At 45.3% G+C, this 16627-nt stretch overlaps 1 protein-coding gene across 8 annotated transcripts in view; it reads right to left on the reverse strand.

Moving 5' to 3' along the window:
* The window catches only part of PLEKHA7 (pleckstrin homology domain containing A7), a 1516580-nt gene that overhangs the window by 725529 nt on the left and 774424 nt on the right, over nucleotides 1–16627 (reverse strand). For all 8 annotated transcript variants that reach the window (XM_069623767.1, XM_069623765.1, XM_069623764.1 and 5 more), the window contains one exon: nucleotides 3531–3614. In XM_069623767.1, the coding sequence (XP_069479868.1) occupies nucleotides 3531–3614 (84 nt within the window). The remainder of the gene's footprint in view (nucleotides 1–3530; nucleotides 3615–16627) is intronic.

The raw sequence follows: 16627 nt of genomic DNA on the forward strand, positions 1-16627 counted from the left end.
AGATAAGTGGATATTAAAATGGAAAGAAGTTTGTGGATGCCAACATCAAAGGTGGAACATAACCTGTGTGAAAGTCCATGGCAGAGATGCAGAAGGCAGTCCCCAGTGAGATGAATGAAACAAATTATTAAGAAAAAAAGCTGCAGGCTACAACTTGGGGGCAAGTTCCAAGAGGCATTGCGAACAAAACATGTACAGAAACTCGGACTAGTGTTACTTACAGTCCACGTTCCAATGCCAAGGCCAAACTAAGTGAAATGATGCATATTGGAAATTTGCACATTCATTTACAAGATCCAGTGAGAAACTAAATGTGAAAAGAAACACGGCATGTAGGAACCTATAGTAAATGTCCCCAAAGGCAATGCACATTAGTGATATTGAGAATTGAGTGTGCTGAGCAACAGTTTATGCTGGGATACGAAGCAACATACCTAGAGACACTGAGAAATTGATAGGATGGGGAGATGCATGTTGTAACTTGAAATATACTTCTTTGCAGACATTCAGAGATTAATTGTACAACATAGCATTGCATGCTGTAATGTGAAGACAACACCCATGATGACATATGGAACTGGAGTGTACAGAGAAACCCTGATTGCTTGGAATTGAAGACAAAGTCCCTAGAAGACACTGGTAAAGTTATTGCGCAGAGAAATGAGCAATCCTGTAACGCAAAGGCGAAGGTGAAGTTCGTATATAGACCTTGAGAGTGGGAAACATTGTGGCTTAGAGTTTATGTTAACTTGAAAAACACATTCTAATCTCTCTTTTCTTGTCCAAGTTCATAGTTCTACACACATGCCACAGTTCAGAAAATATTCATATGTATATTTACACCTCTGCTGCCCACCAATACCGTCAGGAAGAAAAGATCGACATAGAAACAAAAGAGGATGAAGTATTGGAGACACTTGTCACATTTTTGGGATAGGATTACTGGGAAAGACTCAGTCCTACTAAATACTTTAAAATGTCAGGAATCACCAAGAATGATCAAAAATGTAGAGAGTTCAGGCATGATATACAAATCAAATCAATCAATACATCATAAAGAACATCCATAGACCCAAAGAAGCACATTACGTCTACACATATTCTTAAACTTAAAAAGGTATATGCACATTTGTGCAGACACACCTACACTGTCAGAGACCAAGCTCAGCATTTTTCTTTATCAAAAACGATTTGTTCTTTTTAATAAAGAAATACAAATTTGATGCAATTTAAATGCTGCGTTGCTATAGCCAAGACTATGTTTAAACATGAACCCTGACAATTTGTGTAATCTCTATTTCATAACTCCCACATCATATTAACTATTGACACCGCCATCACACTAGTCCCTTTTCCTCTTTATACTTATCAAATAAAGTGGCTTTGCTTACGAGTTTGATACATATAGTCTCCTTTTGCATACCTGAATTCTAAGTATATTTGTAAACTAACACAACACACTAAGGTTTTAATAATAGGAATAGACCTTTGCAAAACAAATGTCAGGTTTTACACTTTCCTGGTTTCTTCTACATTGAAAGAATATGAAGGAGAAATCATATCCAATTCCTTATTCTCAATGAGAAAAACTGTTAGAGGTGTTCATATCCAATTACTTACACATCACAAACCCTGACATTTTTTTTACTTTGTCCAACCAAACATGGTGCAGACAAGATTTAAATGACCCAAACTGAGATCTTTCTACTTTCAAAGGACTAATGAAATCACTTAAGACAAAATTGCTATACACCAATATGAAAATTGTACCCTGTAATATTGATCAGTTACAATATTTGTATCCAATATCACTGAAAATCAAGAAAGACTGTTTCAGAACCTGCCGTTTCTACAGGAAAAGGAAACCAAAGTAATAGCCACCTTTTTGGTCAAACCTAACATTTGTTGCTCACTACAACACAAAAAGGTTGTAGGACCAAGCTCTACAAAGCACACCCAGCATCATCTTTGCTACTTATAAAATGTATGATCAAACTACAGACTGACCGCCTTAGGGAACATAAGCACATGGCACATGTCTCAGAATTGCATCTACCTATTTGAATGGGATAAGTAGCTACCTAGCAGGTGATGTCATTGAAAAGAGTGGTGGCCACTCTTTGCCCCAATGTTAGCTCATACAACAAGTTATTATGCAAGTTTATCTGAATAAACCCTTTTGATTCTCGATATCACCATAATGTCTAAGGAGTGGGAGAATGTGTGGTGGAACAGGCACTGACAAATTCTTATATGTCATTTTGTTTTCTCATAAACATACTTCTCACTCCAGAAAAAAAAATAAACACATGCCACCTATTGGTGGAGACATTGTTTGCATAAGCATGTCCCTCTCCTTTGGTTCATCTGCCAAAAAAATGCCAAACAATGAAATGTACACAACTAACACAGCAGAGTTCTTTTGTCTTAAAGAAAAGTAAGAAAAACAATAACTGATTTAAAATGTTCAATCTCCGAGGTGAAATCATCACAAATAGGTGCATTGAAAATGTGAGGTTCACACTTCTCAACTAACACACCTATCACTAGTCTTTGCTGAAGCACAGCAGGCACAATGATAGTCATGAATATATGGGAGAGAGGTTAGGAAATTGAGCATTTTGAAAAGTTTGCCATCAAAATATATCTGTCCCAAAATGTATTCGCAAAAACATTAAAACATAAGTATTGGTTTTTGGTTTCTTAATTCAATTTAATGTATGTACACTATTTCAAATGAACTGGTCCAAATCCATGAGACATCAGACTTCCTACACGTTTGTCTTTTGTTCCCTTCCATTTCTTATAAATTCTGTGAGCAATTTCTAAGTGTCTCCAATACGCAATGACAGTCAAAAATCTGATTTATACTTGATGCACTTGTGAATGCTGCAAACACTTTCCCTTAAAAAGTGGTGCAACAATGCTCTTCTAATATTGAATTTCATTCGATTTTCCCTAGGCAGGGTCATTATTGGACACATTAACACCCTGCATGAATGACATTTGCTTCTAACTTAATATAGATTACACCTCACTCCTTCACCTATACCAAAGTACACCATACGCAAGAGCTGTGCTTTTATATTCTCCTGTACATACCTAAAAAACACTAGGACATACCAATAAAGCACTACGAGGGCAAATCAGTTGTAGGTGCTAATCAAGCACCAATAAGATAACAATTGAAAGGACATAATGCAAGATCAAAAGTCACCAAGGATACAACCCTACAAAGAGAAGGAGGAGCAGGGTACATGGAAATTCCATTAGATTTGATTTTCTGAAAGTATTGTTACAAATGTCACACAAATGCAACAAAATTATCAGAACGACTCTTCATGTGGACATAGTATAGGTTAGGCACAATTCAGTTGGCTTGACTTGCTAATGGAAAGTGCACTCAACCAGGATTTACCATTTAAGAATACTGTCCCCAGTATGGTTTGCAATTGGTGTTTATTTACTTTCTTAGCATTGGGTTTGTTGTGTCCAGAACATATTGTAGACATTTTTAAGGCTCTACTTACTCCTCTTGTAAAACAAATTCCAGATTTTCAGGCGATATCTGCCCCGTCACAGGATGTTTGAATGTGGTCGTCCTCTGATTATGGCTGTAAAGAAAAAAAGCAGAACACCAATGTCACTCTCTGAATCACCACAGTTGTTTTATATGGTTCAGATGAATATGCTACTGAAGACCTCCGTTAGTATGGAGAGAAGATGCGAGAAAGAAAAACTGTGCTTAAGATACAGGAACAGAATCTTTGACAACCTTCTCACATAATTGCAGATCCTATACTCCGAAATTACCATTTAGGAACACATTACATGGCACAACTATATGCAGATGGGTCAACGGGCTATACTGCTCACAAATATATTTAGCATACAAAGAAACATAATTTGGCAGCAGCCAATGCCTCACTTTCTCTGCAGATGTACATTTGATTTGTCTGCACTTTAGCTTCCATATGCCGAGCCCTACATATAAGAGGTTTATCGACTACTTTTACTCCATATAAATTGGCAAATACTCCCAAAAAATCAAAACGGGGAGTAAAAATACTCCCAACAAAAAATAGGAAAATGACATGTAGAATCATGCGTCCCTGCTTTCACCCTTACAGCTCATTGGATATGTTTGGACCAGTACTGCGCATAATACCACAGGAAGAAACTACGATTATTACTGTCGGATTGGAAGAAGTAAACATGTATTTTTTAATGTGTATGAATAACTAGATGAAAAGAAATAAATATTACAAAAACATTTTCGTTTTCAATTAAAACATTTGTACTCACTTATAAAATACTATCATTGGGAACTGGATTTACATTTTTACTCCCTAAAAAATCATTTTGCGCCCAACTTTAAAAAATAGGGAGTAAAATACTCCCACTTCAAAAATCTTATCTGGAGCACTGCATATGCCCATCTCATTTTGTACTTTATTTCATTTCCTATTTTATCCCATCTTTTATACTCGAAGGCAGCTTAATATTGTAATTTAAATTACAGTGGAAAAATATTTATCAAATTTAGAGAGAGCCTTCTTAGTGTTACCGATACTGTGACCTTTAGCTTGTAAAATAATCTACTCTTAACAAATAGTTCCTCCAATATATATTTCATATAGGATTTGAATGGCAGAGTCAGTGAAATTTTGTGTAGGGAACACGCTCTACTGATGTGCGTGTATGCAAATGTCTAGCCTGATCCTTCCGTTGCCAGATTGTGATCAATTGCAACTGGGTTAATTTTAGACAGTTACTGCATCCACAGACTACCTGCTGCGCCAAAAACCTGACCTGATGCAGTGGTCGAAGTGTACGAAAAGAAGCAGTGGAACTATGTTCCCTGCTGACCTGGCCCTGCTACCCACAAACCCCAATACCACAACCCTCCCAGGTGCAATTCAAACCCCAAAACAAGCACACCTGCCGTTTAAGGGAATGTTCAGTGGTGTACACTGAAATGCAAGTTTAAACTTCTTCCCACACTTATTTTAAAACTTAGCCATTCCGGAACAGTTTATTTTTGAAGTAAAAGTATAGGAATGGTAAAACCTCATTTAAAAAAGTAAAGGAGCACTGCTCCCAACCGCTCCCACCCACTTCGACCACTGACCTGATGGTCACAAAGTTTCTTTAAAATCTACATCATTTCAGTGCATGGCATCTATCAAGATCACCAGCAATGGTGGCATCTTGAGCATGATATTGTGTTTTTAATTTGGACAGGGATGAGATTTTGAGAATATTCCATAGAGCACCCTTTTTGTAAAGTTCTAGCTGGTACAGGCAATCATGGAATGCAAAAACCTTGGCTTTTAAATCATATGTGTACTGCCTATAAGCAGATATTGGTCTCACACGTTAGGAATTGTGTAAGACGTGTCTTAATTGACATTTACTTTCTTTACATACCGGGACGAAGCACTAGATATTGTCATTTATCCCTAAGGGGTAGCCCCTTTCCCATGAGGCCAGGCAGGTGAGGATGCTAGCCGACATTCCCCTGGGGGTGGTATAATGCAGGAGGATCTCTTGGGGAGAGACTCCCCCCTCGAGGGATGATTATGACGACCATGTAGGTTGCAGCCCTTGTAACATCACGTCATATCTCTCTCTCCTCTCTCCTCCCTTTCGTCGAATAACATCTTTGTACAGAGTAAACCTATGTACTGTTGTCAAGTAGAGAACTATAGGGAACCTCAAAGTACTGTGAAGAAGAAGAGTGTAGGAAACATGAAGATAACTTGCCACACAAGTACTGGTAGTGGCCCTGCACCAGTATAGAGAACAAAACGAAAGAGATGATGGACTTATACAATGAGCTGAGTGAGAACTGGCTACAAAGTACAAAAAAATAAAGGAGGGGCAAAGATACCCATTGACTCCAGATGAGATAGGCAGCAGCTGTGGGAAGGTCGAGTTGTAGAGAGGGAGACAGCGCTGCCTTTGCGAATGCAGAGAGAACTGCAGAGAAGCCGAGCTGCACCTTGGAAAGCCACACAATTGTTGCAGACGTGGATAGAAGCCTGAAGCAACAGAGCGACTCCAGTACAGGGTGGCTGTTGTGGCCTTAAAGGAAGACAGGACACTGTAAGGGGTTCCAACTGTCTTTATTGTAAGACAAACGGGTGGACCTTAAACTGCCTTAACTCGGGACAAGCATTTACTCACAGTTCAGTTCAGTTCAGCTTCATGACTTCCCAGTTAACTCACTGTGGGAAGGATGTGCACCTTGATGGCACGCTGCAAGCTTCTAGGGCCCCCATGTAGCCTCATGTGGCTGTGGACTTATGCCCTAGAAGATGTGACTGGAGGCTGCTCGAACCTCCTGTTACTGCCTCCTTATCAGGAGCAGTGCAGTGGCATGACCTGCTTGGTCTGCCGCTGAATCAGCAATGGTGGGAACGTTTTCCCGCGGAGCGTGGGCGTGCGAGATCGCGTTATGCCGAGATCTAGCGAGAACACGCTCCAGCGATCATGTGATGTCCCCACACACCTCCTTTGCTGGGAAAAGGATGGATGGTCATTCCATGACAAAGTCTGCAAACTTGCTGGGCTTCCTTCTCTCTCTCTCTGAGGTCTGCTCAGATCTGTATCTGGGGCAGGATTGCTGGAGTACTCTAGAGGAGGTGCGGGTGATTCGAGTTCTCCTTGTCTTGTTCTTCGCTGTGCCTCCCTGGGTGTAGCTGGAGAGTTGGGGCTTGAGAACTCGCTGCCGTGGTGTGGCTCCAAGGCATCTCTTTCTGAGGGGCGAGGGTTTTCGAATGTCTCCTGGCGGTCTTGATGATCTCCGGTATCCCAATGTGGTTGTTCCCTGTCTTCCTTCCTGCGGTACATGGCCACTCTCTCTAGATTCCATTTCCTTCCGTCGCTGGTGCAAATGTGGTTTGACCCTCTCTCCATGACTTCTATGGGACTGCTGTATTTGGAGCCAGTCGAAGTGTCTTTGTGGGGAAGGCATATTTTCACCAGGTCACCTCTGTTAACTGCTGTGTATCGAGCGGCTCGACGCAAGTCCCCTTGGGTCTTCATGGCTTCTTTGTTGCGCTGCATGCGAAACGCTACGTCATCCATGTCCACGTCTTCGTCAGGCCTCACTTGATGGAGCCAGGGTGGTACCAGTGAGGATGCTGCCGTTCTCCCCCTCAGCAGACGGAATGGCGAAACACCTGTGACGGCGTTGGGGGTGAGGCGGTGGGCTGCTACAGCCTCCTTGACTGTCTTGTACGGGTCTAGGCCCGAGGCATGAGCCAGTTGTAGCGCCCCTTTGATGAAGCGGTTTGCCCGCTCAACCAGGCCAATGCCCTGTGGATGGTATAGGCTTGCTCTCCGCTGTCGAATGTTGTTGAGCTTGAGAAATTTCTCCATTTCTCGGGAGACTAGCTGGACTCCGTTGTCTGTGACGAGTTCTTCTGGTAGACCTTCCCGCTGGAATACGGCAGTGAGTGTTTCAATGACTGTGCTTTTGGTGATGTCTGAGGTGAAGTCAGCTTCCACCCATTTGGCGAAGTAGCCGACCATGACTATCCCGTATCTGTGTTCTGGGGGCATGTTTTCCAGGGGCCCAATGAAATCCAAACCTAGTTTTCGCCACACCCTTTTGGGGACTTCGGTGGGCAGCATGGGGGCTTGCCTCACAGCTAGGCACTTGTCACTGTTGGTGCACTCATGGCACCTTTCGACCATTTGTCTTATGTCCTGGTCCATGCCTGGCCACCATTAGGTGTCGCGTATCCTGCGTCTGGTCATGTTGCATCCCAGGTGGCCTGAGTGTGCTCTGCACAGTATCACCTTGCGGATTCCGCTGGGCGGGATGATTTGATCGCCTCTGAGGATGAGACTGTTCATGGTGGTGATTTCCTCGTTCACTTTCCAGTAGGGACGAAGGCCTTCGGGGATCGCTCTCTCGTTGGGCCATCCTTCGCGAACCCAGGTACTAACGTGCCATAGGGCATCGTCCTGTTCAAACTCCTCCTGCCAGTGGCGCTCACTCAGGTCCATGTACTCGCCGTTCCTTAAGTCACTGATGGAGGCTACGACACACTCATCTTCCAAGAATGTGGTACCGGGGGTGCTTTGGTTCAGGAGTCTGGACATGCAGTCCGCTTGTGCGTTTTTCCAACCCGCAATTGAAGCTTTGCGGCGATCCTGGCCAGCCTCGGGGTGGCAGTCTTGGTGCCGCCCGGGCTCAACATGTGAATGAGGGGTTTGTGGTCGGAAATTGGCTTGAATCTCGTCCCCCATACGTACGATCTGAAGTAGTCGACGGCCCATGCGCATGCCAACATTTCTTTCTCAACCGTGGAGTAATTCTTCTCCGATGATGACATCGCTTTGGATGCAAAAGCCACAATATTCTCAGTGTCTCCCTTCTTCTGGGTCAAGGGGGCCCCCAGGCCATACGCGCTGGCGTCTGTGGTAATGCAGGTGTCCCATTCAGGGTTGTATGGTTTCACGCACGGCGCGTGTAGAATTCTCTTTTTGATTTCACAGAAAGCTTTGTTCTGTTCCGGACCGCAAGAGTAGGCTGCCCCCTTCTTCAGAAGCTCCCTCATGGGAGACGTGGTCTCTGAGAATCTAGGGATGAATTTGTCATAATACTCCGCTAGGCCCAGGAATGAGCATAACTCCTCTTTGGACATCGGAGCCGGGGCTTCTGTTATGGCCTGCATGAGGTTCTTCTTGGGACTGACGCCGTCACTTGAGATGCAGTACCCAAGGTATTCTACCTTGTTCACTCCGAAGACGCATTTTTCATGGCGTAGATGAATGCCCTCCTCTTGAAGCCTGCTCAAAACTGTCCTGAGTGCCTTGTCATGGGTCTCGTTGTCTTTGGCATACACGAGGATATCATCTTGAAAGAAGGAAACGTTTGTGAGTCCTTTAAGTAAGGAGTTCATCATCCTCTGAAATGCGGATGCTGCCGATGACAACCCAAAGGGCATGCGGGTATATTGTAAGGTGCCGAAGGGAGTGATGAACGCTGTAAGGGGGCGAGAGGATTTGTGCAGGGGGATCTGGTGATAGGCATCACGCATGTCCAGCTTAGAGAAGATTGCCGCCTCTTTCATCATGAGGACGATATCGTTGATGCTGGGGAGTGGAAAGCTATCTGTGATTACCTCTAGATTGAGGCTTCTTAGGTCGATGCAGATCCTGAGGTCGTTGCTGGATTTCTTTTTGACCAAAACAACTGGACTCAGCCACTCTGATGATTCCACGGTCTCGATGGTTCCTTCTTCGACCATCTTCCGAAGGTGGGCATCCAATGCGGGTCTCGCTGTGGCAGGTACTGCCCTGGCTGTGTTTCACCAGGATCGCGTTGGGTTTCAGGCGAATCTTGTGAACAAAGTTTCTCACCTTCCCTGGGTTCTCGGAAAACAGGTTCGGGAACATCTCCTTGAAGTTTTGCGCGGCTCCTGAGGAGACCATGAGTACCTGTTCCGGAGTGCTGGGATCTAGTTACATGCTGAGTTTGTGTTGATCGTCCCATCCCAGCAGGGCTGGGCCTTTGGCTGAGAAATACACTTTGGTGGTGGTAGACCTCCCTTTGAAATCGATCCGGGCTTTGATGTAGCCTAAAAGGTCAACAGTTGCACCACCGAACACCGTCGGTTTTTGCCTGGTCGTTCTGATCTCTACTTTTGCTTGTCCCATCATCTCCTTGTATGTGTTGATGGGGAGGATAGTGAGGTCAGATCCAGAGTCTGCCATGACGTGCGTTTTCATTCCGTTAACCTTAATGGTGCAGTGGGGCTTTTCCCTCCTGGCATGGGGGGCATTGACCATGACGACCATGGGTCTGTCCTGTAGATCGGCATCATCGCTCGAAGCGCAGTCACCATTGACACGGGAAACAGTTTTCTCCCGCCACGTGCATGCCAGAGCCACGTGACCAATGCGTCCGCACTTGGAGCACTCCTTGGTCCTGGCGGGGCAGTCGCGATCATTCGCCATGTGCTTGGTGCTGGCACATCTATAGCATTTGGGTGCCTCCTTTTGACTGGGACCTTTGTCTCTGGGGTGGTCGTGGGACTGCTTGTCTCTGCGCCCTCTCCATTGTAGTGCCGCAAGTTTGGGCACGGGCAGGTGACTCCCCGCCTCTTTGCGTCTGCTGGAGGTTTCTTCCTCTGCCCTGGCAATTTGGTTGGCCTTGTCAAGGGTGACCTCATTTTCTTGTATGAACTTGTCCTGCACTTTCCTCGAGTTAGTGTGAACGACGAGCATGTCACAGATGACCTGTTCTGCTTTTTCGCCAAAGGCGCAAAGAGAAGCCAGCTCCATCATCCTGGTGATGTAGTCGTCCACGGGTTCGCTCCCTTCTTGTTTGCGGGTGTAGAACCTCAGCCTGTGCAGTACAACGTTCTCCTTATTGGTGAACCTCTTCACAATGCGACGAGTCGCTTCCTTGTAGACGTCGTCGTCATCAGCCGCAGGTATTGCCTTCAAACTGGCAAAAATGCGCTGACCTTCACCCCCAATGCATTTAACAGCATCGCCCTCTTCCTGACGGGGGCATACCGCGTGCCGCCCACTGCTTCCAGATAGGTGGAGAAGAGGGGCTCCCACTGCATCCATGGAATTGCTGGTGTCCCTGGTGAAGGGAGAAAGGCAGGGGGCGGTGTGGCGCCCTGCATAGTGGGTCCGTGGGTATTTTGATATCCTCGTTGCCAGTTATGTTGTGGCCTTAAAGGACGACAGGTCACTGTACGGGGTTCCAACTGTCTTTATTGTAAGACAAACGGGTGGACCTTAAACTGCCTTAACTCGGGACAAGCATTTACTCACAGTTCGGTTCAGTTCAGCTTCATGACTTCCCAGTTAACTCACTGTGGGAAGGGTGTGCACCATGATGGCACGCTGCAAGCTTCTAGGGCCCCCATGTAGCCTCCTGTGGCTGTGGACTTATGCCCTAGAAGCTGTGACTGGAGGCTGCTCGAACCTCCTGTTACTGCCTCCTTATCAGGAGCAGCGCTGTGGCATGACCTGCTTGGTCTGCCGCTGCATCAGCACTGGCGGGAACGTTTTCCCGCGGAGCATGGGCTCGCGAGATCACGTTATGCCGAGATCTCGCGAGAACAAGCTCCCGCGATCATGTGATGTCCCCACAGTGGCCCTCAACTGTTAGTCTAAAAAATCAAAATAAAAAATGTGTTTGTGTTTTTTACCCCCCTGCAGTACTGTTACTCACAAATGATCACAGTTTGGTTCGGGGCAATTTCTATTATTTTGCATGAAATACATGTCCGGGTGTGGCCTAGGGCATATCTTCCCTTGAAGTTGCGCCTGGATGGTACACTGCTCCCATTAGTCTCATAGTGCCCCGTTATGGGCAGCTAATTTGCCCGTTTCTGCTTAGCATGATGACCAGCGTATAAATGTGTTTTTTTTATTTTTTATCACAGGGTTCCCTCATACACCATTTCCTTAAACCTGGACTCAAATGCAGTTTTGGGGCAGGTAGCGCCCCTTTCCAGAGTCGGTCTAACATGCAGGTCTTTGTCTTTCAGGTAGACACTGCTCAGCATTAGTCATCCACAGCTTTTCTCCTAATGGAGATGCATTCTCCCTGGATCCACACTGAAGCCACCTTGCCTTTAAGTGCTGTGCTGCTGCTCTGAGTTTTCTGGTGAACAGAGGTGGCGGTACCATATGGGTTGAGGGAGGCACCCATCCCCCGAGGTCACAAGCAGGCAGGGTTGCACTCGGGCTGTAATGTTCCGTGTACACCCAGGGGACAAGCACACGCTGATCTCACCATTTCTTCCACGCACCTCATCGCAAGTAGACGGCCAAGTAGAAAATGGAAGCACTCCTTTGTAAATCTACTTTAATCAGGAAAGTCAAATCATCTGGAAAACCCCTTCTTGTGCTCATCAGACATGGTTAGGATCATTTGTGTTTTGTTCAAATTCCGCTGTGTGGTGGAGGAAGAAATCCAGTGCAGCGAATCCAAAATTGCTAATTGCTGAATATGTGCCTTTTTAAAATAGCTTTTATTTTGATCATATTTAATTTGCCCGGATGACATGCAGCTGCGCGTTACCAGGCCTAATGGAATGTCTGCTCTCTTCTGGGGAAAATATTTGGTAACAAGTCAAGGGCATCCAAATCCGACGAGGCGGGAGCACGTCATATGCCTTTACACAATACAGTAGGAACTTGAAGTCGAATTTCAGTAAAGGTACATTAGGAAGTGTTTTTAAAGGCTTGTTACAGGAACGGAATTAATTTGGTAGCAAGACTTAAACCACAACTAGACTTATTAAGAGGTTTTTCTAGCTATCTGTGCAGTGCTCAGGTTTTTAACAGAAAAGTATTACGAAGGCGAAGCACGAAAGCGCAGAGCAACATGGGTTCGAATTCCGGGTCCGCGCTTAGAAACCTGTTCGGTAGTAAGCGCGATAATAAAAAAATGTGTAAAAAACCTTCATTAGAATAGTCCCTATTTCCGCATTGTTGTAGAGCTGCAAAAATAGCAGATCCTATAATTGCCCAACTCAATGGTGCTCATGTTATTGACACTTAAGCAATGAATGGCCAAGTCATTGTGGCAAGTTTGCATATAGGGCTCTGGAGCGATGCATGAACCCATGAAGCACGATCACTCGCCAAACTCGATAGTAAATAACTTCCACATGATGCTCTTTCTCACATGAAGAATTGTGTATACTGCCCTACCACACTGAGGATGCAGGTGGCCGTATCACACAGTACAGAAGGTCATCGGATCCAATTCACAGAGACAGCAAAATAATCATTGGTGCATACCAAACACTTCTCCAGAGAGATTGCGTTCTATTTGCAGGGAAGGTCACAAGGGGGCATTTCCTTCCAGGGTCACCTTGCCTGCCCCAGTGAACTCTCACACTTCATCTGCCACGTGCTCCCAATGCCTGAGTGGTGTCCAATATCTGGTTCAACAAATGTTCCTTAACCTTTTGAACTCGGGTATTTTGGGAACCATCAACGCCCTTAAGTAGAGCATGAAACCTTGTTAAAAGACAAAGCACTCACATACTTATGGGTATTCAAACAAATTGCAAAAAAGGGTTAGAATAGCTACCAGGCGGAATGCTTTTACTCTGTGAATAAAAAGGGGCAAGTATACCTCTTTGCAGATCCCAGTACCGTTCCCTACTTAACCAGTCCACGCATGTTGTAAGGTCCTCTCGGAACATCAATCCACCACATGGAGATGCTGCCAATGAGGAGGAATCCACCCCCAGCCAGAAAGACAAACTTTCTTTTCCGAATGTAAACACAACAACTCGTCTAAACCAACACACATCAATATGGCGACCATGCCCATGGAATAAATCACCCTTCTATGGAAAACTACGAATAAGGGATTACACGTTAATCCCACATACCTGGGTAAACATTGCCGAAATCTGTGCTCCTCAAATAGACTGTAAAATAAACATGTATTACTATGTATGATATGAGCCACGAGGAAGCCAAGTTCTAGGGAAACGCGTGTAAGTTACCGGTCTAGGAAAACCAACTAATCATCTTCATTTATCAAAGAAAGTGCCAGCTTCAAGAGAAATAATGACACTGCTCATTTCTAAGACTACCAAAGGGATAGGTGCCCATGACATTAGTTTAACAATGGCAAGTTTTCACATACAACCACACGCACCGCTGCACACAGAGCACTCAATTTTGTAACGTTTGAATGCATAGAGGAGCATAGTTGTTATCAAAAAGCTAATAAAAGTGTACCGGTATTTTAACTGTATTCGATCTCAGCAGACAATTTTAACAGGCCTCAAAACGTGCACTGTCCACTAGCCAATGGTGCATTGTGCAGTGACAGAGGTGCATGCATGGAAGGGGGAGTAAGGATGGCCAAGTGCTGATGGGAGCCCAGGATGGAAGTGCCAAGGGAAGCCAAGGTGGAAGGCCACTAGCTAAGTGCTAGAGCGGAGGCGTCCCAAGGGTTGAGGGCACAGCAGCCAGGCGGTAGACCCGCAAGGGCAGAAAGGGGGGAGGTACTGGTGTTGACTAGATATAGGGCCCGAAAGGAATTCCAGATCAAATCTGAGAGTGGCAGGGAGGCAGTTCCAAAGAGAGGCACCAGACGAAGAGAGACCCCTGCCTCCGGCTCTCTGTCTGGAGAAGCATTTGACCAGCAAAGAACGGCAGTTAGAGAAGCGGAGGGCTCTAGCAGAGGAGCATTTAGGGAGAGAAAGTTGGAGATAGCATGGTACCAGGTCCCAGAAAGCCTTGTTGATGATGCAAAGGATCTTGATTTTCATCCTTGCAGCCACCAGAAGCCTGCAGAGATATGATCCTTGGGCTTGATGCCAAGGATAAGTCTCGAAGTCCTATTCTGGATTAGCTAAAGGGGGTCATAGAGAACAAAGTGGGAGGTTGATAAAAAGATTGCTGCAGTAGTCCAGCCTAGACAGGACCAGGGCTCTAGAAATGTGGAGGTTCTGGGGGAAGGTGAGGAAAGGTAGAATGCCTGTAAGGCGGTTGAGCTGAACGTGGGCCTTCTCGACAAGGTCCCACATTTAAGGAGTTAAGCAGAGAGAGGAGTCAAAGATAACCCCAAGGTTTTTAGCCTCACAGGATGGTGAGGGTAGAGGGCCCAAGGAAGGTGGCCACAAAGTAGGAGGGAAACAGGGCCCAGGTGTCCCAATAAGAAAGATCTCCATTTTACTGGCATTGAGACAGAGATTGTTAGCCGCACACAATGCCTAGATGGCAGTCAGACAATCAGGGATGAAATACGGGGAGGGGAAAGTACTAGAGGGAAGTTTCAAGGAAAGATGTGTGTCATCAGCTTAACACCGTTAATTAGGAGAGGAGGAGGAGATCAGGTGAGCCAGAGGGACGAGATAGATATTGAAGAGTCCTAAGGATAGGATAGAACCCTGGGGGATGCTGCAGGTAGAAAGTGAGGTGGTCATAGAGAAACAGCCCAGCTGCAACTGGGAAGGGTGGTTCGTGGGGGCAACAAGTCAGCCAGTCCACTGCCCAGTACGTGATGCTGAAGGTATCATGTAGCCGTTTAATCAAGATAGAATGGTTGACCGTGTCAAAGGCGAGGAAAGATTGAGGAGCACTAGCCTCAATTGTACTATGATCAAAAATACCATATATACTTCGAGAATATCATTCCACCATATTACAAATACGGTATACTCCCCCTACAGTACCTAGAATTACTATACACATATTACTATAGTGTGTGTGTGGCTAGATTCTTGGGGCATGGCCTATGGCCCTGCCCCCAAGAATCAGGCCATTGTCTACAACCACCACATAAGAATAAAACCATATAACAAGTATGTACGATACACCTTCAAATAACAAGATGCGCCCAGAACCTCCTGCCATTCAAATGATGTCCGGCCACTAAAATTGACTGCAGAGTCAGCGGCACCAGCACACCCCTTTTTCACCTAGAAAAACAGCCCCATATCAACTTTATTTCGCTCCCCATCCTTTCCAGCCCCTCTTGGGCCACCGAATAACCCCAAATGTGTTTTCCACATTTTTTCCTCATCACACTATCTGCGGTCACCAGCGCCTGTCAGCAGATCCAACATGGTGACGTTCTCAAAAATATGACGCAGCTCACGATTCTCACCATTCAATCAACAGGCGCATACAATGTCAGTGGACGTCACGCTGGCCCCTGATTGGTCCAGAGGCATCCGTGGACCCTGAATCAGGAAGTGAGTCCGTAGACGAGACCCAGATATCACTAATTTTTTGTACCTACTTTTTGACCATTTTAAAAAAACTTCTGGATGTTGCTCAACCCATAGGAAGAGCACTTTTTGGGCAGCTTAGAACTTTGCCCCCCAGGACGAACCCTCACCAAACTTTGCAAAATGGGTATCAGGCCCCCTCAATGGATTTTGCAAGCTTTGGTGAAGTTTCGTCCAGTGTGGGGGCAAAGTTATAGGGGGGTCCCAAAATGTGTGGTTTTCCTCATAGACGCAATGAAAAATAAAATGTGCTCACCTCTACAGCCCAAACCACTGGATGGATTTTCACCAAATTTGTGGCAGGAGCGGCAGCTTAGCCCCATGCTTTTGTAAATTTGGTGTAAACATCCACCAGAATTTATTTTTTTAAATGGCCAAAAATTAGGCCCCAAAAAAATGTGTGATATCTGGGTTCCATCAGTGGACCCACTTCCCTATTCGGTCTGCGGAAAAGCCTGTGATTGGTTCAAGGGCCGTTGTGAGGTCCACGGACATCAGACGCACCCTCTGATTGGATGGTGAAAAGCATGAGGTGTGTTTTTTTTTAAACGGTCGCCATGTTGGATCCACGGACAGTGCCCGTTGTCCGTGGACAGTCCAGTAAAAACATATTAAAAACACAACATTGCACGTGTGAAACTAATGAAACAATCTCTGGGGAATTGAGGGGTGATGAGGATGTGATATGGCCACAAAAATCCAAAACACAAGTGTTGTTCATCTCCGATGTCCTCGAAGAGTTTGGATTTTGGGGGGTAACCCTGTGATGTTCACGAACATTTCGGATGTATGGGGACATACATACATAACCCTGCATTAGATGGTTGTTCGAAAGTAGTTTTTGAATGGCTTATAAGTTTAGCACCACTCAATGAAACTGC

This window comes from Ambystoma mexicanum, chromosome 11 (assembly GCF_040938575.1).
Source record: "Ambystoma mexicanum isolate Mex_15411 chromosome 11, UKY_AmexF1_1, whole genome shotgun sequence".
Taxonomy (NCBI): Eukaryota; Metazoa; Chordata; class Amphibia; order Caudata; family Ambystomatidae; genus Ambystoma; species Ambystoma mexicanum.